Below are 23,102 nucleotides of genomic sequence, written 5' to 3'. Positions count from 1 at the left end.
CTGATAAGTGCAAGGTAGGTACTGTGCTTTTGGTATTATCATCATTTCAATGGCTAGCTTAGCTTTACAATTGTGCTGGCAACTTGTGGTGTCAGCCATTACATTATTGGGGTGGTGGTAAATACTAAGTAGTATTAGTGAGGCTTGGGTACATCATAAATTAATAATTACATATTTAACTAAATAATCAGACAGCTATGAGCAATGCTCTCTCTCTCTCTCTCTCTCTCTGTATATACATATACACACACATATATATAAATTTCAAAGGCTACCACCCTAGTAATTTAAAAAGAAAAAAAAAGTTATGAAAGAATTTTTTTTTTTTTTTGGTTGGGTCACTATATAGATTGATTGAATAAAAAAAATTCAATCAATCTATCTAGTGACCAAGAAAAAAAAAGGGGAAAAAAGAAAAAGAAATCTACGTTACATGGATTTTACTCACTTTTTCATTAAAAAAGTAAAAATTCATTCACTGATTGATATTTTTTTTACACGCTTTAAAAGTGGGTTAATTCTTAAAATAAATAAAAAATATTGGTAGATCTATAAGTTTTTTTTTTTTTTTGAGGAAAATATTGGTAGATTTAATAGTTTTGGACAATTCGGATATTTTTTAATTAAGTGGGATTTATTTGACGGTTCAATCTGTGATGGGTATCAATGATTAGAAAGTTCTTAAAGTTCTTTTCTACAAACACAACTATATATATATATATATATATATATAAAAAAAAAAACCTGTTTGGGATGGGCTCAAAATAAACATAAGCTATTTATTTTTTTAATAGGATAAATTGCAAATTACACCCTATAGTTTGAAGTTGATTAGATTTTATACTCTAAAGTTTCGAAAACTTGATTTTACATCTTGAAGTTTGGTTCTGTTAGCAATTAACCCCCCACTGTTAGTTTCTACTGTTAAGTGACACATTATCATGCTGATGTATTTTATTTTTGCCAAATTCCTAAAACTATGCCGTTTTAGTGATAACTAAACGCATAGCTGGCACAATCAAAACTACGTCATTCCAGGCTTAAACTTAAAACACAAACCTATAGCTTAAATAACAGGCCAAACTCTAAAATTAAAAATATAAACCACAAAGATGGTAGACCTCATACCTCCCTAACTCAAACCCCACAAGCCCAGGCCTCCCTAACCCAAACCCCACGAACCCAAGTGGCAGTGGCAAAGGCTAACCAACAAAGGTGGATGTCATTTTTGTTTATGGCCTAGTGATTCATGAATGCAGATCTAGCAAACCACATCAACCAAAAACCCCCAAAAAACTAAGATTACAAAAGCCAAATTCAAAAACAGAGAGACAACGGAACAACTCACTATCGGCGTAGCTGCTGCCTAGAGCCTTCACCACCGCTGCTTGGGTTTGTGGGTTCTGGGTTAGGGAGGTATGAGGTTTGCCATCTTCATGGTTTATGTTTTTAATTTTAGAGTTTGGCCTGTTGTTTAAGCTAAGGTTTGTGTTTTAAGTTTAGACCTGAAATGACATAGTTTTAATTGTGCTAGCTACTAACTTGGTCATCACTAAAACGATGTAGTTTTGGGGCTGATTTGGTAAAAATAAAACACTTAACAGCATAAACTAACAGTGGGGTGAATTGCTATTGGAACCAAACTGTAAAATCAAGTTTCTAAAACTTTAGGGGGTAAAATCCAATCAACCAAAAACTTTAAGGTGTAATTTGCAATTTACCCTTTTTAATATAATAATTTTATAAATTTCGCTCTTTTTTTCTAAATAAAATTATACTTTTGAACGGTGGCAATTTTGGAGGGTGTATATCAGATTGATCACAACGATGTTTAATTGTGAATATGATTGCAGTGATAGCATTGAATACAATATTTCAAAAATGGGGGATCTCAACACGATCAAATCAATGGAATATAAGTGGGGAACCATGCAGTGGAGCAGCCATCGACTCTACCAGCTTCGATGACAAAAACTACAACCCCTTCATCAAATGTGACTGTTCCGCCAATAGTAACTCTACTTGCCACATTAACCAATTGTACGTTTTCTTTTATATATATATATATATATATCCTCATGTTTTGTTTCCCATGCCATTTTAGCTTAGAATTACAATTTCATCACATTCAATAAAAAAAATAGTTTAACGTAAATTGCATTTTTTTTAATATTATAATTTTTTTGAACTAAAACGAAAAGCAAGGGGATCACCTCTATTATATCTTACCGGTTGTTGAAAAGGTTTAAGTTTATTTTCGATATTGGTTAAAAAATTAGTATCAAAACTGTTGGATATATTATATTAACTGGTTGATGAAGAGGATATTATTATATATTAACTGGTTGCCTAGTAGCAAAACTTATTTTTATATGTTATCATATACTAAAATTTTATGTACCTTTATAGAGTGGCAGAGGAAAGTAGCAATAACCTTTCTTAAAAAAAAATAATTTGACAGGTGAGGTCAGTTGCCAATGTGCATTACAAAAATCCCTGTTCATATCCTTGTTTTATAATGTTTGTCCTTAAAATTTTGTTATTGGACCTGGTGTTTATTTATTTATTTATGGAGGGTGTTTGGAGCTCCTCAAGCTCTGGATTATTCTCCCGAGTGTGTGTATTACCTCCATCTGACATATATCAACTAATTATCGAGAATTTTGTTAGTTTGTTGGGTATAGAGGTGGATATTGTTGGGAAATTTAGACCCCAGTTGATAGAATTAACAAGTTTTAAATTCAAGTTGTTAATTAGATTTATTATGAATAAAACTTATTAAAACGAACAAATATTAATATCATGTCAAAATCATGCAACGGAAAAATAAATAAGACAAGATATGATGACCCAGGAAAACCAATGAAACAAACTAGTTTCATAGTAAAAAACCTGAGGGGAAACCTTCCCGAAAAGCAATCCACTATAGTAAAGAAAAGTTTTAGATCTAGTACGAAACTTTTGTCCCTAGACTCTACAATCCCCGTAGATGAACTCACAGTAGAAACCTTCTACTGCTTTAGAACCTTTGAACTCTTCAATATATGGACGCTACTCTTTGATGATGCACGAATCCCAGTATGTGACTAATCAATTGCGCGGATCCGAATACACGACTTCAATCACCAACTAGAAGAAGATGTTGGCTGCAAAGTTCTTCACTTCATCAACAATGAAGATCAAGAAGCACTTGGTTATAAAACCCTAAGGCGCAAAAGACGCAGTAGTTTCTTTCAGAGAGAATAAGGCATCGTTCACATTTTGCATATGTTCTCCTTGTATTCTCTTATGTGACGGCCTCTAAAATAAGCCTTATATAGGTCTAGGGTTGTGAGAAAAAAAACCCTACACAAATACCTAAGCCTGGCCCAAAAATCAGATCTGAAAATTCTGATTTCCTAAACCTTGATAGATAGTAGGTGTCGAGCTTTAAACTTCGATAGATACAGCTATCGAGGAGGTGTCGAGGGGATAGAAGCTTTCTCGATCGATCCACCAGTTGTCGAAAAGGTGTCGAGATTGCGATAACAATCAACTGAAGAGCTCAATAGATAGCCTAGCTGTCGAGAGGTGTCGAGAAGCTGTCAAGTTATCTGTCCACAGGCGTCAAGCTATTTGTCCAGATTTATTGAACAGCTTTTCTTCACTTGTTTCTTGGTCCAATCTTCATGGCTTTAATACTAGACTTGAACAACATATTTCTTGAAGTATTAAACACATCCTAGATCTACCAAATTACAAGTAAAGTGTTGTCAAAGGATTAGCCAACTACATAATTGACATATGTTCCTAACATGATCCACATATGTCCTAACAGATATTTCTAAAGTGAACCTAGCTTAGATTGGTGCTAGGGGGAGTTCATGGCTGAAAATAGTTCTTTTTGTTGGTAGGTAGCATAGGTCTCAACTGGTCTTCCATCTTAGTATTTTTTATAGAGGAAATGAGGAGGTATTATTCAGATGAGAGCTTATTAATACACCTACTTATATTGCATTGAGAAATAGATAAGGGATGGTAGTCATTTATTGAGATATATACTACCCCAGGTCATTTTTCTATGCCAATTCTTACCATTGATATTAGGATAAATATATGCACAAAACCCAATATAATTTCCCCTTAAAACACAACACACTGAGGTTTTGAGTATAACACTCAAACCCCTTGTGGTGTTGTTTTCCTTGTAAATTGTTACTTATGTAACATTTTGCCTTCTTGAGGATTTTGAGTTTAACACAAAACCCCTATGGTATTTCTTTATGTGAAAATATAGTTAATATTGATAGGTGTTATCAGATGAGCAATACATCTTTTATTTTAATGGATGTCTATGGTTTTCACATAAAATGATACATATGGAGTTGAGTGCCTTTACATTAAAACTCGGGGGAAAGAGTAGTGTTTGTGTGTTTCCCTCTAAATATATATATGTGTGTGTGTGTGTGACAACATTTAAACAAATAAGAGTTTTTTTGCTACCCGAGTCAAGCCTTTTCTAATTAGAAGATCTAATCTGTCATGGGTGTGCCCTCATGGTGCTTCCCATGTTCTGTTCCTTTATTTTAAAGGTTTTTGAGCATGTACTGTCATACAAACAACATACCATCAAATTTGAGCATAAAAGATTAAGTATTTTGCTGCTTAAAATTTTGATGAAATGTATCTTCATGCACCAATTTAAGTTGGTGGCATCTGTTGGTCAAACCAATACCTATGATGGATGTGTGCACTTTAAAATTGTAAAGTTGTGACTTACAACTATGTTTTATGTTAGTTTTATTTCATGACAAAAAGTGTTGTAATTGTTTTAATTTTATTCATTGTATTTTGTGGGATTTTATTGTGTTAAGTTTAGTATTAAGTTGGTGAAGAATTCAACATGTATTGGAAGAACAAATGGATTTCGAATTTCGCGAGAAGCTAACCCCCGAAAGAGCACGTGAGAAGCACATGACTGGAAGTTGAAGAGTCGTGCTAAGCTGTCAGTTTTGCGAGTGCCTCGCGGGTAAGGCCTTCCCGCGAAGTACTGGCGAAACATTCTACCTGAAGGATTTTTAAGTGTGACTTTCTTACCCTTCACCCACACTATATATACCCTCATTACCCACAAAAGTATAAGGAGGCCATTCAGAGAGAAAAACCCTTGATAGGTTTTCTACAACACACACACATACCCATCTTTTAGAGAGAGAACTACTCATCCTTAGTGAGAAATCATTCTATCCTTTTTTCCTTCTCTCTCCTATTGTCATACCTTGAGAGGAGATTTGTACCAAAACACAACCCACAACTTTTCAGAGTGTAGAGAGTGTTTTCGAGCTTGGAAAGCTTTGAGAATTTGCCAAAAGAAGCCGGTGAGGCTTGGCGGATGCAATCAAGCGTATTGTGGATCCGGAGAGCTAGAGAAGACAAGGCTTCGTTAAGTCAGTTGGTAGCAGGAGCTTGAAGGGCTCAAGTACATTGGGTAGACTAGGCTTGGAGGGTTTTTTGTTATTCGTGTACTCTAACTTTATTCTCTAGTGGATCAATTTACCGCTTGGAGGGCGGTGGAGAGGTTTTTTGTCGAGTTCCTCGGTTTCCTCTTCGACAACACATCTTGGTGTTATCTTGTGGTTGCATCTCTCTTCCCTTACTCTTGTACTTTACTTTTATTATTTGTTATTCATGTTTATGCGCTAGAGTAGTTATTGGTTTATTGCGCTTCATTTACTCTTGTTCCGCACTTAGATAAGTTAGAGTAAAAGCAATCTAGCCATAAATTTTATTTTGGGGGTCTAAACAGCTCTTGTGTTTGCACACAAATCCGAGCTTTCAAAAATTATTGAGTTTTGCATGAAATTGGCCATAGAATCCTAAGGACTAAGGGGAGGTCATGGAGACATCATAAGGAGGCCTTGTCATAACATCCTTTTAAAAGAAAATGAAAAGATAAAATGTGTCAACTTTTATATCTCAAGAAAAGACATCACTGGAACATTTAAAGTTCCCATTTTATATCTCATGTATGAATCATCTCTATGATAACCAAAAATGAAAAGATAAAATGTGTCAACTTTATAAATTCACATGGTAATATAAAATGGGAACTTTACTTGAACTCAATATTCCAGTGTTGAAATGGGGGAAGGAATTGAACAAATTTTTTTTTTTTTGAAGAGATAAATTCTTTGTGTGTGTGTGTGCATTTGCACATGTGTGTTTCATAACTTAAATGTTCCTCATGTGGTTTCTTGGATTTATATATTGATCGTTAACTTTCTCTTCTCCGATGCTCATTTTCTCCTTGCACCACATTTCACTAGTACAAGTGTGGTTTTGTACAATGAACCATGAATTTTATGCCATTGGAGTATACAAGCACAATTTGAGATGCATTTAGCACAACCAAAAGAATAAAATCTAAATCCTTGCAAAAGATAATCAGATGGGGCCTCAATATGTATTATTTTTGCAAAGTGCAAGTTAAGGGGATTTGAGTTTAACCCTCAGATCTAAACCCATAAAAAGGGAGCAGAATGCCAATAGCGTATATGACCATTAATTGGAAACTCACTGTTATATGTAAACATTGCGCTTGTAAAGAGCTTTTATGATATTAACTAGTGGATAATCCGTGCAATGTGCGGTGCATTTTGATAAATTTAGTAAAAAATTATTTATGATCCATTGATTTCATGAATACTATTATTGTTTGTCATAATTAAACTATGAAGTTTTCTAGTAAAACAAAATTGAAACTAAATAACTTGGGGGAAAATTCTTGTAATTCATGCAACCAGCAAATGTCACCATATTATGTTCACATTGTCTTTCTTGTATGATTTTTGCTTTATATATAGATTTTATAGTGTCAATTTCTACATTTCTTATGCCATTAAAGGCTCCATCTCCACTATATCAACACCTATAATTTTTATGTCAGTGAAAGTAGCTTTTCTTTAGTTTCAGAATTGATATGAGATAAAATTAAGGCCCATTAATATTTTAATTAAACAAAAGTTTGATTTTCTTAGACCTTAATTATAATAGGGTGAAATTGAAAGAATAGTATCTTAATCAATTAGCTATAAAAAATTGCTAGAATACAACAACAAAAACAATAATGCTATAATGATGCAATAATATCACAATTTAACCTTCAAATTTTAATTGAACTAAAAGCAACCAAAACACTAAATATACTACAAATCCTTACCAAGTATATGCATCATACAGAAAACCCAAAATCTAAATTAGCACATAATATGGAAAAACCATCCTAACCACATTACAAAGCTACATTAGTAAAAACAAATACATAAAATGTAAACAAAATATTAAAGACGAACATAAAATTTTGGAAGTTAACATACCTCTCAGAAAGGAAACCAAAGATATTGTGTGAAAAATTATGGAAGTTCATTTTTTTAAGTCCAAAGGAAATGGGGATTTTATATTTGACAAATGTGGAGACAAATAATCATATTACTCAATATTCATTGAATCTGACTCTTGCAATTCTACATTGGAGCTAGTCTTATGCATAAAATTGAAAAGTTTTCTTAATTCCAATATTTCCCATGACTTTTTAGATCCATTTGTATCTATCCAAAGCATTTCAAATAATAAATGTATACAAATTCTTTGAATTTTATTAATACATCAAAATAAATGCATATGTCATTACTTAATAGTTTGATATAAATGCTAAATAGATGAGGTGGAAGCTCAAATGAAAAAAATGTTATACAATGCGCCACTTGGTAGAATCTCATGTTCTCGCACATATGGTCTCTGCTTTTATATATGTATTGATATTGATATTGATTACTAATATTCTTGAGCAGTCATTCAATCTGCCACCTTTACTAAGCTTACAGTTTTAGCAATCAATGAATTAAATTCATATACAAGCTGAAGCATAATTATTTCATATGATAATCCCCCCTTTTTTCAATTTAAAAAAAAAAAAAAAAATCCTTGAAAGTTTTGCAAAATTTGGTAAGTTATAGAAACTACACTTCAAAATATCTTGGGCATCTTCAGTATATGAATCTTTTTTTTTTTTTTTCGTGGTTGATGTTTTTTTCTTTCCCTTTTACAGGAAGGTTTATGCCTTGAATATAGTTGGCGTAATTCCAGATGAACTATGGGCTTTGACTTTCCTCTTCAATCTGTATGATATTTTCTTGACATGTTTGTTTACTTGCGTTTTGTATGAATATGGATTACCGTCTTTTTCATGTAAGCTAGGATTGAACTTAGACCTTGAAAGTGTACTGCATCATGTAAACCAACTAAATTTTGTAGTAGATGTGGTGTACTAGTTTTCCAGGATGGTTTATTTTCATTATATTTTGTTAAATGTGCTATGTTTCCAATATTTCTTATAGGAATTTGAGCTAAAATTACTTGATTGGTAACTTGTCTACATCCATCGGCAAACTATATCGCATGCAATACCTGTAAGCCTGTCTCAGTTTTGGTTTGAAACTCAAAGGATATTGTACATCTAATGTCAGCTAACCTTTCTCTTTCCTTTGATGTTTAATAAATTAGGAGTTTTGGCATCAATGCATTATCAGGGACACTTCCAAAGGAACTTGGAAATCTTACAGATTTACTATCATTGTAAGTTACCCTCATTAAAATTTGTAAGTCATCTATGTGGCATCTTGGTGGTGTTGTTTCAACCATTCTTTTATTGTAATTTATTTGAAGAAGGGTTTTGTGATAAGGTCTGTCTGAAATGGAATTTCCTCCTCCCTCAATAATAGGATGCATGTGTGATTTCCCATTAAAAATAATGAAGAATCACAAAAATAGGAATCTAGTATTCACCCTAATGCAATTGTACACCTATTTTGATGCTTTTTGCATTTTACATCTTTTTTTTTTTTTTTTGGGCTAGAATTCTATATCTCACATACTTGATCTTGATGATCTGCACCCTAAGAGAATCTAGTCCTTGTTTATAAATTCATATGTTGTTTTACTTGTCAATTTTGTAGGTCTTTTTCGACAAACAACTTCATTGGTTCTCTCCCATCTGAGCTTGGCAATTTAGTGAAATTAGAACAACTGTAAGTTCTAGTACCATAAAGCTTTCATTTTTAGTGAACATTCTGCAAATCAATTTGATTTTATTTTATAGCATGTCTGTTGCTCAAGATTATAAGAACTTTGTGACAACAAATCTCATATGCCACATTGCAAGGTTTGCAAATGCAAGATTATCTATTTTATTCCAAGACAGAAAACAATGTAATGATATTTTTTAAATATATATTTTACATGATAAATTCAAGTACTATTAGCTGCTAGAAATTATATGGTGAAAATGATATATTTTGTAGATACTTACCATAAAAATTTGAAAATTGTTCTATTAGCTACCACAAATGGCTTGAGACCTTTCCTTTGGTTGTTAAATTCATTAACTGTTACTATTTAATTTTTATTTGAGCAGAGGATAGGATATTAATATAATTTTATTCATGTAAATTCTTTGCCTCAATAGCTACTTTGATAGTTCTAGAGTTAGTGGTGCGATTCCTTCGACATTTGCTAATTTAAAAAGCCTTGTTACAGTGTAAGAACTAGCTTACTACTTCTTTTCTCACCTGCAAACTTTCTAAAATTTACATAATGATGAATATTATATATAAAAAAAATTGTGATTAGATTGTGTGAGAAGATATTTCTTATGGTCTCAGGTGGGCTTCAGACACTGAATTAATAGGCAGGATACCTGACTTCATTAGGAATTGGTCAAAGCTTATTACCTTGTAAGACTATTGTTAGCCCTATCCTATTTGCTTCTCTCTAAATCATACTTTATAAGGCTCAATTTTCATTGCAAAGTCAAAGTTATTATTGATAAAATTTTAGTGTATACTTGTACATTCTTCAGAAGAGATGCATTTGTGTACAATTTATAATTAACTACTCCAAAATGATTTTGGTAGGAGGCTTGAAGGAAACTCTTTAGAAGGTCCAATACCTTTAACATTTTCCAATTTGACTTCTCTGACAGAGTTGTGAGTGTCAACATCTCTTGGTTACTTTTATTTGTATTTTGCAAATCTTGTAAAGTTAACAATCTCATGTGTGATATTACTGTAGGAGAATAAGTGATTTGCCTAATGGGAGCTCTTCATTGGCTTTTATAAAGAATATGAAATCTCTAAGTACATTGTAAGAAAAAGCCCAAGCGTCTATGTTTCAGATTCCTAATTATGAATATCCATATTTTCTTTCCTCTTTGTTGCTCTTCCAGAATATAATATAACGGTTTATTTGCATATGTTGTAGAGTGCTGAGGAATAATAACATTTCTGATTCAATTCCATCAAATATAGGAGAATACTTAAACTTGTCACAGCTGTAAGTAATTCCCATTGGTGGGTGACTATTTAGAATTTTAGATACACGTAGTATTGGAATTTAGGTTGAACTTGATTGTTGTTCAAAGCAATGGAACTAGGAACATCTATGCTATTTATTAGGTTAGGCAACCCTAACTTGAAGAAAGAAATTTATGTGGGTTCTTGTATTAAAATTTATTTTATAAATACTGATCAAATTAAGTGATATTGTTACCAGGTTTCTCTTGGCTTGCAAAATGAACTCACCCTGTTTGTAATTGGATAAGGGGCCACTTCATTGTATTTCAAATTCATCCTATTTCTTTTCCACTCTTCTTATCTTTTCTCTATCATTTTTTTTTTCCTTCTTTCTTGTTGGGATAGTGTGTAAGGATTATAATTGTTAATTACTTCTTGTAGATAACTAGTTTTATGAATCACAATCATGTGATAATAGTTTTGTTATCAATACTTAATAATAATATTGTTTAACTTTTTTAGGGATTTGAGCTTCAACAATATAACAGGACAGATTCCAAACGCGCTTTTCAATTTGAGTTTGCTTTCTTTCTTGTAATATACCTCATTTTCTTAATTTCATATTATACATCCCAATATTATTCTATATTATATTGAAGCATGTACTATTGCCTTCACTATCAGGTTTCTTGGAAATAATAAGTTAAACGGCACTTTGCCTGCACAAAAAAGTGAGTCTCTTCTCAACATGTAAGTACATAAAGAAATTATTTGCATTTAATAACATTATGATACATTTAAAATGGAGGTGTCTAACAATTAGCTTTTTAATTGAAATCCCTTATTTGTATAAGGATTTTTTGAATCACCGATGCATATGTACAAGGAGTTATATTCAGTCTGATGTCAAGAGGGTAGTATGACTCTGATGTCATATTAATACTAAGCTATTTACGGTGGTATTTTAGTAGAAAAACGTTGAGTACCACATCCCAAAATCTTGTATGAGCTAAGCGAACATTTATATGTAGTGAGCTATAACAATCTTATGGTGCAGATGCTTTTACATTGGGAGGTTATAACACACTCAGGTTAATCAAAGATTTGATATCCAAGTAATAATTTAGCGATTACTCTAAAATGATGGAAGTGTTTCCTTTCTTTTTTTTTGGGGGGGGAGGGGTGTGGGGAGGGTATTTTCTGTATCTCTATAAGCAAGTAATTATAGAAAATAATAAATGCTGTATCACTAATAGATTAATTGTACTGGCCTAATCTTATAGTCTCATAAAAGAGTATACATGGATTTCCATGTGTTGCTAATAGCATAAACAAGCATGGCATTATTAGCAAACATAGAAAAATAGAGGTTCTAAATTTCGAATAATGTGGCTTCAAAATTTTGTTTCAGAGCATCAATGTCAATTGACTAATGTGTAATTTAGTATTGAACATGTCATGTATCTAACATCCTCCTTATGTTATGATTGCAGTGATTTGTCTTACAATAATTTACAGGGAAGCTTTCCTTATTGGGTTAGAGATCAATATTTACAACTGTATGTATACTATTGTATTTGAAAATATCTTATATTATATTTATGTTTCTAATATTCTATAACTTGCTACTCTTGAATAAAAACTGACATTCAGATCTTATGCTGTTTAATATGCAGTAATTTAGTTGCCAACAATTTCACAATAAAAGGTTCATACAGCAGGTAAATTTCTCGATGCTATATTTTCTTATTTTAACACTTGAGTTTTACTATAATGAAACCAATTCCTAATCAAGTTTAAAATGTTATTATCTTGTCGATTATGGTGATGAAGATGATAGAAGCTAATAGCATGTATATTACTTAGACATGTTCATTAAAAGGAGTGAATCAATAGGGTCTGATGCAAGACAAAAGCTTTGATACCAAACTAATTTGAGACTTGTTGAGTTTGGGATAGGTAGGGCCGTAGGGCTAGTTTTTGTTGCGGAGAAGGATGGGAAATATTTGGAAGTGAAAAAGAAAATTGCTAGAAGTTGAAGAGAAAAAGGAAGAAGTAGAAAATATTCTCTTAAGCCTCACATGTGGAGAACCTGAGCATGGGAAATGGGGTTTCCAACTCCAACAATCCAGGAGTCATCAATTACCAAAATATGCACACAAAAAAAATAATTAGAATGGGTCAAGCTTGGTTATATCATCTTATTTACATGGTCAAATGACAACTAATCTATATGTTTTGCTATACGAAACATTGATAAAAATGAAGAGTAATTAGCTTATTTGATACCTAGGGGAGTAATGGGGACTATCAAAACCCATTTGATTAAATTGCCCCTCCCCCCACCCCAAAAGAAAAACACCACTTTTGCATAAATATTATATGTTTCTCTTCATGATTAATTTCATATATATATATATATATATTTATTTATTTACTTCTTCTGATTGCTTGCCCCTCCCCCCACCCCAAAAGAAAAACACCACTTTTGCATAAATATTATATGTTTCTCTTCATGATTAATTTCATATATATATATATATATATATTTATTTATTTACTTCTTCTGATTGCAAGTAATGCTTTACATTTGGAAACCACAAGTCGTAAATCATTTAAAGAAACCTCTTTCATCATGGGGCAATCATGGTTTAGTATTATTAAGAGAATGCTTATGAGCATATTGCCAATAGATCATTTCTAATTACATGAGTGAAAACCTAATCCTAATAAGAATATTTGTATCAATCATGTAAGGTTGAATTTATTCAATCATGTGTTAGCTTTATTCCGTGCCAAATTTTCTTGTATTTTTAGCAATTAGACACCTTGTATTTAGGTGGGAATTATGTAAGGGTAGTGTGTGAGAGAGTGTGAAGAAAACTCAAGATGTGTGCACTCAAAGGAGTCTCGCAATTGGCAAGTTGCCAAAGTGACACACGTGTGAAGCATGCATGAAGCTGAAGGGTCATGATAGCTGGAGCACTATAGGACAAAAGTATAGTCTGGCCTAGAAGTTATCTCGCGACTCGTTCCAGTTGCGAGTCCAAGTCGCCAAAATGCCCTATTTGGATGAAAACTGACTTTTCACATTCCTCACGTACTCTACTATAAATACCCTTACACCCACGAAATGTACAGAGCTTCCAGAGAGAATTTTGAGAGGAAAACCCTAAAGAAAACCAAGATTGACTCATCCACAATCTTTTCCTTTTAATTCTCTAAATTCGTCTACTTTCACCCTCTCCATTGACAAATCCTTGAGAGGTACATTAGCCAAATCCTTATCTCACCATACCTATATTAGTGAGGAGATATTTTGGTGCTTGGGAAGCAGTTCAAAGAGGACCAACTTGTTTGGTTGATGCAATGTGCTTATTGCAGGATCCGTGAAGCTAAAGAAGACAAAGTTCGGCATAACCCTGTTGGAGCAAGAAGCTTGGAGGGCTTAGGTGTATTGGGTAGATTAGGCTTGGAGGGTCTATTGCTATTCATGTATCCTAACTTTATTCTTTAGTGGATCATTTGACCACTTGGAGGGTGGCGAAAAGGTTTTTCGTCGAGCTCTTCGGTTTCCTCTTTGATAACACGTGCCGGTGTTATTCATGTGTTTGCATCTCTCTTCCTTTACTTTTTAACCATTAATTGCTGCTATGTTTGTGATCAATTATGTGTTAAAGTAGTTTGCCATATTGGGTATTGCTTATATTTCATATTCCGTACATACATTGTTTGAATATAAGCTTGTGTTGGTTATTTTATATTTGGAGGTCTAAACATTCATTAGTATTTTACACACTAATTGAACTTTCAACTGGTATCAGAGCAGGTACACTTGTGTGGTTTCATTACCTAAGTGTGATCCTAGACCCCATTTGGGATGGAATGATCTTAATCTCTCAATGCACCTCCCTACTTTGATGGGAGCAAATATGCATTTTGGAAAGTTCGTATGAGGGCATTTCTCTGTTGTATAAATGATAGTGCTTGGGACACTGTCGAGATAGGATGGACTAGGCTAGAGGCTGCCAAATCTGAATGGGATAAGGCAGCCCTTACGGTAGCTAATGCTAATATCAAGGCTTTAAATGCTATTTTTGTGGTGTTTCTCCTGATGAATTTCACAGGATCTCTCATGTTACAATTGCCAAGGAGGCATGGCAAATCTTGGAGACGACCTATGAAGGCACCGAAAAGGTGAAGGATACCAAGTTGCAAATGCTTACCACACATTTTGAGGAGTTGAAGATGAGTGAAGATGAGTCATTCGACTCATTTTATGGGAAGGTAAATGAAGTGGTGATTGGGATATTTAACTTGGGTGAAATGGTAGAAGACTCCAAGATTGTGAGGAAAATTCTACGATCATTGCTGGAGAGCTTTTGTGCAAAAGTTACTGCCATCAAAGAGACCAAGGACCTTGATGAGATTAAAATTCAAGAACTCATTGGCTCACTTCAAACATATGAGCTATCTCTACCATCACATAGGAAGAGCAAATCTCTTACTCTCAAGACAATTAATGAGAGAGTGGAAACTCAAGGCTCCTCGGATGAGGACAAGGTTGAGAATGAAGTGTCATACCTTGCTAAGAACTTCCGCAAGTTCTTAAAGTTCAAGAAGAATGGAAAGTTTTTTGAGAAATGAAAACTCTCAAATTCTAGGAAGGTGAAAAAGGATTTCAAGAAGAAAGATGAGAAGGATTCTCAATCCCCTCAAGGAATCATGTGCTATGAATGTAATGGTCATGGACATCTCAAGAAGGAATGTCCCAACTATTTGAGAGGGAAGGGTAAAGTGTATGCCACTACCCTTAGTGACACGGACACCTCCAATTTAGAATCGAAAAAAAGTTGTGACGGAGAAGGAAACTACTCCGCATTCATGGCCATTGCTCTTGTGGAATCTTTGGAAGATTTGAGTGCTCTAGTGGAAGAGCTGAGTGAGCGCACCGAAGTGGAGTCTATGGGGATTGGAGAGGAATCCAATGATGATGAAGATGAAGAAACAAAGGGATTGCAAGAATCCTATAATGCTCTTCTTGAGAAGACTGGAAAGTATACTAGAGTGGCTAAAGTAGCCATCAGAAAAATGAAGAGATTTGAGCAAACTATAAGAGCATACTCATGAGGTACAAAGAAACGAAATGTGAAGTTGAGGCACTAAATGGAGAACTGACCGAAGCCTATTCCAAGATCAAGTTTCTTGAGCTTTAAGTGATTTAAGCCAATGCCAAAGTGGAATGGGTTGCCTCTAAGAAGCTCGATGAAATGCTTGCTCATCAAAATCCTCTCTTTAACAAAAGCGGCTTAGTATACATTGGAGAAAGTAGTTCAAGTGCCAATGTGTCCAAGGAAATGAAGTTTGTAAAAGCAAAGGAACCAATGATAGCAAACCTGTTGTTAAGAAAGTGAAGGTTGAGAAGAAGTCGAATGTGATTGCTCGACGAGTTTTGGCAAAGCCTTCTAATCCATTAGTGGTCAAACCTAAGGCTAAAGGGAAATCTCTTCCAAAGTCACAGAGAGGTCCACAAACTCAACATTTTTGCCATCATTGTAGAATTCAAGGACACACCATACCTAATTGCCATAAGCTTCAAGCATTGAAGAACACAACTATTAAAAGGCCAAGAGGACCAAGAAATGGCAAAGGGAATTGGACTGCCAAGCAATCAAAAGGGCGAGAAGTTGATCCCAATGTGAGAGATATGGTGAAGATGATTAATTCCATCACTTCTTGTTTGGAAACCTTCACACAAAGCTTTGAAAGTCACAATTCTAGCACCCAATCCTTTAGGGATATCACCCCAAACGCACGTATTGTGTGGGTGAAGAAGGGTACACATGTATAAGCATTAAAACATGTCCATGCATTAATACGTCCTAATTGATATGACATTGTTTGGTTGTGTGCTTATGTTTTTATCATTCTAGCATGTTTTTATTGTTTTGTTTGTTGTTATTAAATGCTTTGAGTGTTTCTTTCTTTTTGATCAATCTTTACTTGTTTTGTGTCAAAAATCCAAAAACACATAAAAAGTAGAAAATTCAAAAAATTTGATCAGCATTATTGTGTTTTGTCACATGCATGTTTTGCCTTGGACCTTCGTACAAATGGCTTTGTGCATTTACGAGCGTAGCTTGTTCTGTATGCACTCATATCATTATGGGAGAAATCTTGACATCTATATGATTGTTATAAATAGATCTTTAAACTTGTCATGAATGATTAGTCAATGGTTTTGTTGATCTTAAGACATGCATAGATTTGTGCCTATATATCTTCCCACTCTTTCATGTTTTTGCTAAATACAGCTTAACCAATGTCAACTATCAAAAAGAGATCATGAGCTGCAAAAGTCATCGCACATATTAGTATTTGACTAGGAAAAAGGGAAAGTGGCTTGTAATGAAAATGTATGATGCCCAAAAGTCAAAGGCTTAGTCATCAAAATGAAATATCAAAAATTTCAGGTATCGATCTCAAAATGAGATGTTCTTGTTCATAAATGATCAAATGTTATGAAATGTAAGAAGCCAAATGAAAAGTTTCAAAGTTATGTAATCAAGTTTTGTGGGAGGTCATATATGCATACTTCTATAATTGAGAATGGTCACTCTTTCTAGTGCTAATTGTGTATGTCTTGGTTGAATTAATCTTTGAAGCTTCACATTAGACTAAGGATTATCTCATATTTGATATCCACACACATCACACTTGTCTATGTTCAATGAAGGCCTTATCCATTTGTGTGATTGTACTTGATTAAATGTGTTGCACATGCTCAATCATATGTTGATCAAACACAAAAAGATTTTTGAGTATTTTTAGTTGTTTTTGAAAAGTATTTCTAAAAAAAAATCAAAAATTCCAAAATATGTGCAATTCTGTTTTGGTGACTCATTCTCGCAAAACTTGTCTATGTTCAATGAAGCTCTCACAACTCTTTGGTGAGTCTGTCCTCTAGCTGTGAAAAAGATTTAGAAAAATTTCAAAATTTCAGGGTTTTTGGCATTTTCACGAATCAGTTTGGCGACTAGTTTGCGAATGGAAGCTCCAGTTGTGAGTTTACATAGAATGATTCACGACTCCCTTCGCGACTTGCTCGTGAGGGGACTTCCCAGTCGCGAAAAACACTTAGACAAATTTTGAAAAATTTGTGTCAAGGGATTTTGGCGACTTGACTTGGCAACTTGCTTGCAACTCATTCTAGTAGCGAAAATCGCATGTTTTGCACAAATAGGGTTAAATCCATGACAATTTTCAAAAACTTTTCAGTTTTCCCTCGCATCACACGCACACGCTTTGTCTTGTCCGCCTCTCCCTCTTCCAAAACCTCCATTCTCACTTACAAGACCTCCATTTTCTTCATCAACCCTTCATCAATATTCAAGAAAAGGTATGGGTTTTCTTTTATTTCTAAAGTATTTCATGTCTCTAGCCCTAATTTTCTTGGATTTTGTGTTAATGTTGTGATTTAAAAATATGGTGTTTGAATATGGTTTTGATGATGTTTTGTTGAGTTTGGTTTATGGGTTATGTTGATTGTGTTAGTATAATGCTTATTCTACATGTTTTACATGATTGTTATTCATTTTTGTGCATTATACCATGTTTATGTTGTGTTGTGCATATCATGTTCATGATAAAATGTCTATTGGATTTTTTTTTTGTGTGTGTCTCTTTGGATTCCATGGAATATAAATTGTAGGGATAATCATGTTTCTTTAATCTTGAAACAACTTATGATTATGTGCTTTTCCACTTTGCCCTAGTTTGCACATTTCTGCAGCATTTGTTGCGCGCGCGCGCGTACACACACACACACACACACACATTTTAAGCGATACAATCGGCAATTTGAGAAGGCTCCAATCATCCAAGAGCGGTTTATGGACCTTGTCGATCTTAAAGACTCCTTCATCCCAAGTTGCTTTGAAGAGAAAGGTCGAGAAAGGCTTCTTGGTGATCTCCCTGGGGTTTGTGAGCCACTAATTCGGGAATTCTACGCCAATGCTATAGTCCGAGAGGATGTCATAGACTGTTGGGTTAGAGGCCATGAATTCACAAATGGAGGACGTTGATGAGCTTTTTGGATTTGGAGATGTGGAACATGACTTCACTCCCTTCAAGGACCAAATGCTCTCTATAGAAATGGTTCAGTCCAACAACAGTGAAGCTAAAGAAGGGAGATGCCTCAACACAACTGCTTTCCCACCGGATTTGCGATGTCTCACATACATCATGATGTTCAATCTATACCCAGTGAAGAAGATGACCACCATCAATAATGTTAGAGCCATCTTCCTTATGGAGATTCGGGAGAATATCTACATTGACATCAGTGCTCATGCATTCAACATCATTGTCAATGAAACAAGGACATCTTCAAGGGCAAAGCTTATCTTCCCTAGTCTAATTATGAGGATCCTTCTTGCAAAAGGTGTGGCTCCCCAAGACATCAGTCTTATGCCTTTTCCTCCACTATCAATGCTCTACCAATTAAAAGGATTAAAGTTCGTCTTCTAGGTGATGAAGAAGAGGTTGATCCTGCACAAGGAGAGCCTATGGACACCAAGGCTGAAGCGGAAGGACAACCATCAACTTCTAGAAGTTGTCGTAAAATGAGTAGAGCCTCATTTTCAACAGTCCCTCCAGATGCTTTTTAGATCATTCTAGAGAGGATTGACGACTTGAGAGAAGTCCAAAATGAGCATTCCAATAGACTAACCACCATTCAAGAACAAATCAACTTGCTTACAGCCAAGTTTGATAGCTTCACAGACCAATCTTAGCTCTTTGGCCATTCCAGTCAAAAAGGGAGAGTAGTATAGAGTAGCTCTTGAAGGGGAGCCTTACCTTGAGGGGGAGAACTTTTATAAGCTTTCATAGTTTTTATGGTTTAAGTGTGTTTTAGTTTCTATTATGGGTTTTCATAGCACTTATTTAAGTACTTTAGTTTGGTTTATAAGTACTCCATGACTCTAGTACTTGTTTTTTTTTTTTCTTTTAAATACTTGACTATGGTGTGTTATGAATGCTTGAATGTTTTAACTATTTAAACTATGTTTATTATGTACCTTTGCTTTGTAGCTTAGTACTTTTAGTTAATGTTATGCATTTTCTTTAGTACTCCACTCTTATGCCCATGTTGGATCTTGTATCCTTGATGCAACTACCTTTGTGTTTTTGTATCGGTTGAGTGTTGGACATGCAAATGACACTTTGCATTAAGCTTATTAGCTTGCATGTCCAAATGTTCATTCCTTGTGTGGATGATCATTGTGGTCACTATTTATAGTGATTGTTCTTGTTTGGTCAACCTATGCTTTATTACTATATTCTTTGATGCTTGATTGCATTGTGCTTGCTCCATATGCATTTCAAGGTTTTTGCTTACAATGATCCTATTGTGTTATTGTTTTCAAGTAATTTGTCCGTATGGTTCAAGAACTTCACAGAATCTAGAGTTAGGTGTGAGTGAGTTTTGGTAACTATACCCAACTCACACTTTAAGTCTAGAGTCTATTTTAGGGTTTTGTCATGAAATTGATTACATTGTGCTTGCTCCATATGCATTTCAAGGTTTTTGCTTGCAATGATCCTATTGTGTTATTGTTTTCAGGTAACTTGTCCGTATGGTTCAAGAACTTCACAGAATCTAGAGTTAGGTGTGAGTGAGTTTTGGCAACTGTACCCAACTCACACTTTAAGTCTAGAGTCTGTTTTAGGGTTTTGTCATGAAATAGCCAAAGGGGGAGATTGTAAGGTTGAATTTATTCAATCATGTATTAGCTTTATTCTGGGCCAAATTTGCTTGTATTTTTAGCAATTAGACACCTTGTATTTAGGTGTGACTCGTTCTAGCTGCGAGTTCAAGTTGCCAGAATGCCTTATTTGGATGAAAACTGACTTTTCACATTTCTCACGTACCCTACTATAAATACTCTTATACTCACGAAATGTAGAGAGCTTCCAGAGAGATTTTTAAGAGAGAAAACCAAGATTGACTCATTCACAATCTTGCCTCTTGATTCTTCAAATTCCTCTACTCTCACTCTCTTTATTGACATATTCTTGAGAGGTACATTAGCCAAATCCTTATCTTACCATACCCATATCAGTGAGGAGGTATTTTGGTACTTAGGAAGCAGTTCAAAGAGGACCAACTTGTTTGGTTGATGCAATGGGCTTATTGCAGGATTCGGGAAGCTAAAGAAGACAAGGTTCAGTGTAACCTTTTTGGAGCAAGAAGTTTAAAGGGCTTAGGTGCATTGGGTAGATTAGGTTTGGAGGATTTATTGTTATTCATGTATTCCAACTTTATTCTTTAGTGGATCATTTGACCGCTTAAAGGGCAGCGGAGAGGTTTTTTGCTAAGTTCTTCGGTTTGCTCTTCAATAATACATGCCGGTTTATCCTTGAGTTTGCATCTCTCTTCTCTTACTCTTCAACCATTAATTGTTGTTGTGTTTGTGATTAATTATGTGTTAAAGTAGTTTGCCATATTGGGTATTGCTTATATTTCATATTCCGCACATTCATATTGGGTATTGCTTATATTTCATATTCGGTTTCCTCTTCAATAACACGTGCTGGTGTTATCCTTGAGTTTGCATCTCTCTTCTCTTACTCTTCAACCATTAATTGTTGTTGTGTTTGTGATTAATTATGTGTTAAAGTAGTTTGCCATATTGGGTATTGCTTATATTTCATATTCGGCACATTCATTGTTTGAATATAAGCTTGTGTTGGTTATTTTGTATTTGGTGGTCTAAACAGTCAATAGTGTTTTACACACTAATTGAACTTTCAAATTAGATATATCTGCTTTAATAACTAATGTTTTATGTCGTTAAGCTACATGTTCCTTGCCTAAGTACATATCTGTTCTGCTTTAGTGTTTTGCCTTCAGGATTGACCTGTCTTCAACGGGGTTTTCCTTGCAATCAAGGCATTGGAAGATGTAAGTACAATTTAAAAAATCACACTTGATTGTAAGATTGGAAAGTATTAGTAGGTATTGAGGCCAAACCGCGAGAAGATTATACTCTAGGATTGGTGCTTCTAAGCAGAATATGAACTAACGAAACTTCAAATGCTTACAAAATATTGATATGGACACAGTAAAATCAAGATGCATTCCAAATTTTTAGTACACATGAATATTAGATCTGTCTTTTTAAGGGCTAAATTGGCAATGCATCACAACTACATTCCAGTGTTAATTCAATATACAGAAATTTTAAATGGCAACATGATGTACTTTAAAGAAAAATTGCAAGGTCAGTGAACTTCTACCAAGAACCCTATTCTGGTGATCATTAAAAGAGTATTTAAAAAGCTGGGGTTTGAATATGTAAATCTTTTGTACTTAGCACTAAGTCGCACGTTCAACTTACAAATTAAACTATTTTTCAACTTACGTTCTAGTTTTTTTTATTTTTTTTTATTTTTTTTTAATAATAGACTATTGGTTAGAATGCTAAATTCAAGCATGTCCACTATTGAAATGCATAACATGCTTATGAAATTACCTTTTCTGAGCTTACACATCAATGACTGTTTTTTTTTTTTTTTTTTAATATATTGTTTACAGATTCTGAGTTTGCAATTGAGTGTGGTGGACCTCCGATTACCTCTTCTAATGGGATAGTATATGAGGGGGATACTGAGACACTTGGTCCAGCCACATATTATGTGGATGACACAGATTGGTGGGACAAAGAAAAGTGGGCAGTTAGTAATGTTGGATATTTTAGTGGGTCCAATAATCCTCAGTATACAAGTTCTTCGTTATCACAATTCACAAATACTTTTGACTCAGAGCTATTCCAAAAAGCTCGACTCTCTGCTTCATCATTACGATATTATGGCCTAGGGCTCAAGAATGGAAACTACACTATAAGCCTCTAGTTTGCAGAAATAGCTTTTGAAAACTCTAACAAATGGCAAAGTCTTGGGAGGCGTGTATTTGATATTTATATCCAGGTTTGCATCATATTATCTATTAGTGTATAGCTTAGACTAGATTAGCTCATTGGGCTTAGCCTAGTATACTGTACTTGTAGTTTACTCATATTACTTGTACTACACACATACCTAGCCTATATCTTTATTATACATTATTGTTTACACATATATACGAACTATTCAGTCTTTCTCTCTCACTTTATATTGTTAACATGGTATCAGAGTCATTCCTCTGACTTTCTGGTCCAGTGGACATCTTCGGCATTCTTCCGTTGCTCTCACCTTTATCCAGTACTCACTGTCAGAAGTGAGTCACCACCGTCACACCCACAACCCCTACAACACTCAAATTTCGTTAGCTTTGTTGATCAAACTGCAAACGTCAAGCCACAAATTGACAGATTTGACAATCTCGAGTAAAACCTAACCAAGAACCGCCATAAACCACCTCACGTGCGCCAGCTGAAGTTCCTGCCACACAAGCACGCACTGCACGTGCCACCATGCTCCACCAGTCACTCACACGCGCCTCACGCATTAGGAACAACGTCGTTATGCACTACCACGCGCCTGTTCTGTATCGTGTTCTGCCATGTCAACCCTAGGGTGATGTCACTTTGCCATGTCATCCCACGTTAGCATCTCATGTCAGCATCTCAAGCTGTTGACCCAGCCGTTGACTGTTGACTTTGACTAAAGTCAAAATATTTTTACAAGGCTTGTCTTGCTCAGTTTTTTTGCGTAGATTCCGATTTTGGGCTCCGTTTCTTCATTTGAGGTTTCTAAATCCCACTTTTTGTT

General features: G+C 34.5%; 1 protein-coding gene across 1 annotated transcript; it reads left to right on the top strand.

Moving 5' to 3' along the window:
- The first annotated feature begins 1,843 nt into the window (after positions 1 to 1,843).
- On the top strand, positions 1,844 to 22,244 carry LOC111987753 (probable LRR receptor-like serine/threonine-protein kinase At1g56140). Its single transcript, XM_065775996.1, has 16 exons — positions 1,844 to 2,085; positions 8,087 to 8,158; positions 8,391 to 8,447; positions 8,542 to 8,613; positions 8,994 to 9,065; positions 9,503 to 9,574; positions 9,699 to 9,770; positions 9,951 to 10,022; positions 10,108 to 10,179; positions 10,297 to 10,368; positions 10,851 to 10,922; positions 11,013 to 11,078; positions 11,822 to 11,887; positions 12,005 to 12,049; positions 21,230 to 21,294; positions 21,928 to 22,244. Exons 1-16 carry the CDS (start codon positions 1,844 to 1,846, stop codon positions 22,242 to 22,244), a joined length of 1,506 nt encoding a protein of 501 aa, XP_065632068.1.
- The last annotated feature ends 858 nt before the right edge of the window (positions 22,245 to 23,102 follow it).

Source organism: Quercus suber, unplaced genomic scaffold (assembly GCF_002906115.3).
Source record: "Quercus suber isolate HL8 unplaced genomic scaffold, Cork oak 2.0 scaffold_125, whole genome shotgun sequence".
In the NCBI taxonomy this organism is placed as follows: Eukaryota; Viridiplantae; Streptophyta; class Magnoliopsida; order Fagales; family Fagaceae; genus Quercus; species Quercus suber.
The sequence above is the reverse complement of the archived record's forward strand: the minus strand, read 5'-3'. Positions and strand labels throughout refer to the sequence as shown.

Coding starts and splice junctions, on each gene's coding strand:
- LOC111987753 (XM_065775996.1), top strand. CDS start 1,844: ATGATTGCAGTGATAGCATTGAATACAATATTTCAAAAATGGGGGATC. Junction 9,575..9,698: donor TTAAAAAGCCTTGTTACAGT/GTAAGAACTAGC, acceptor TTATGGTCTCAG/GTGGGCTTCAGACACTGAAT. Junction 10,180..10,296: donor ATGAAATCTCTAAGTACATT/GTAAGAAAAAGC, acceptor CATATGTTGTAG/AGTGCTGAGGAATAATAACA.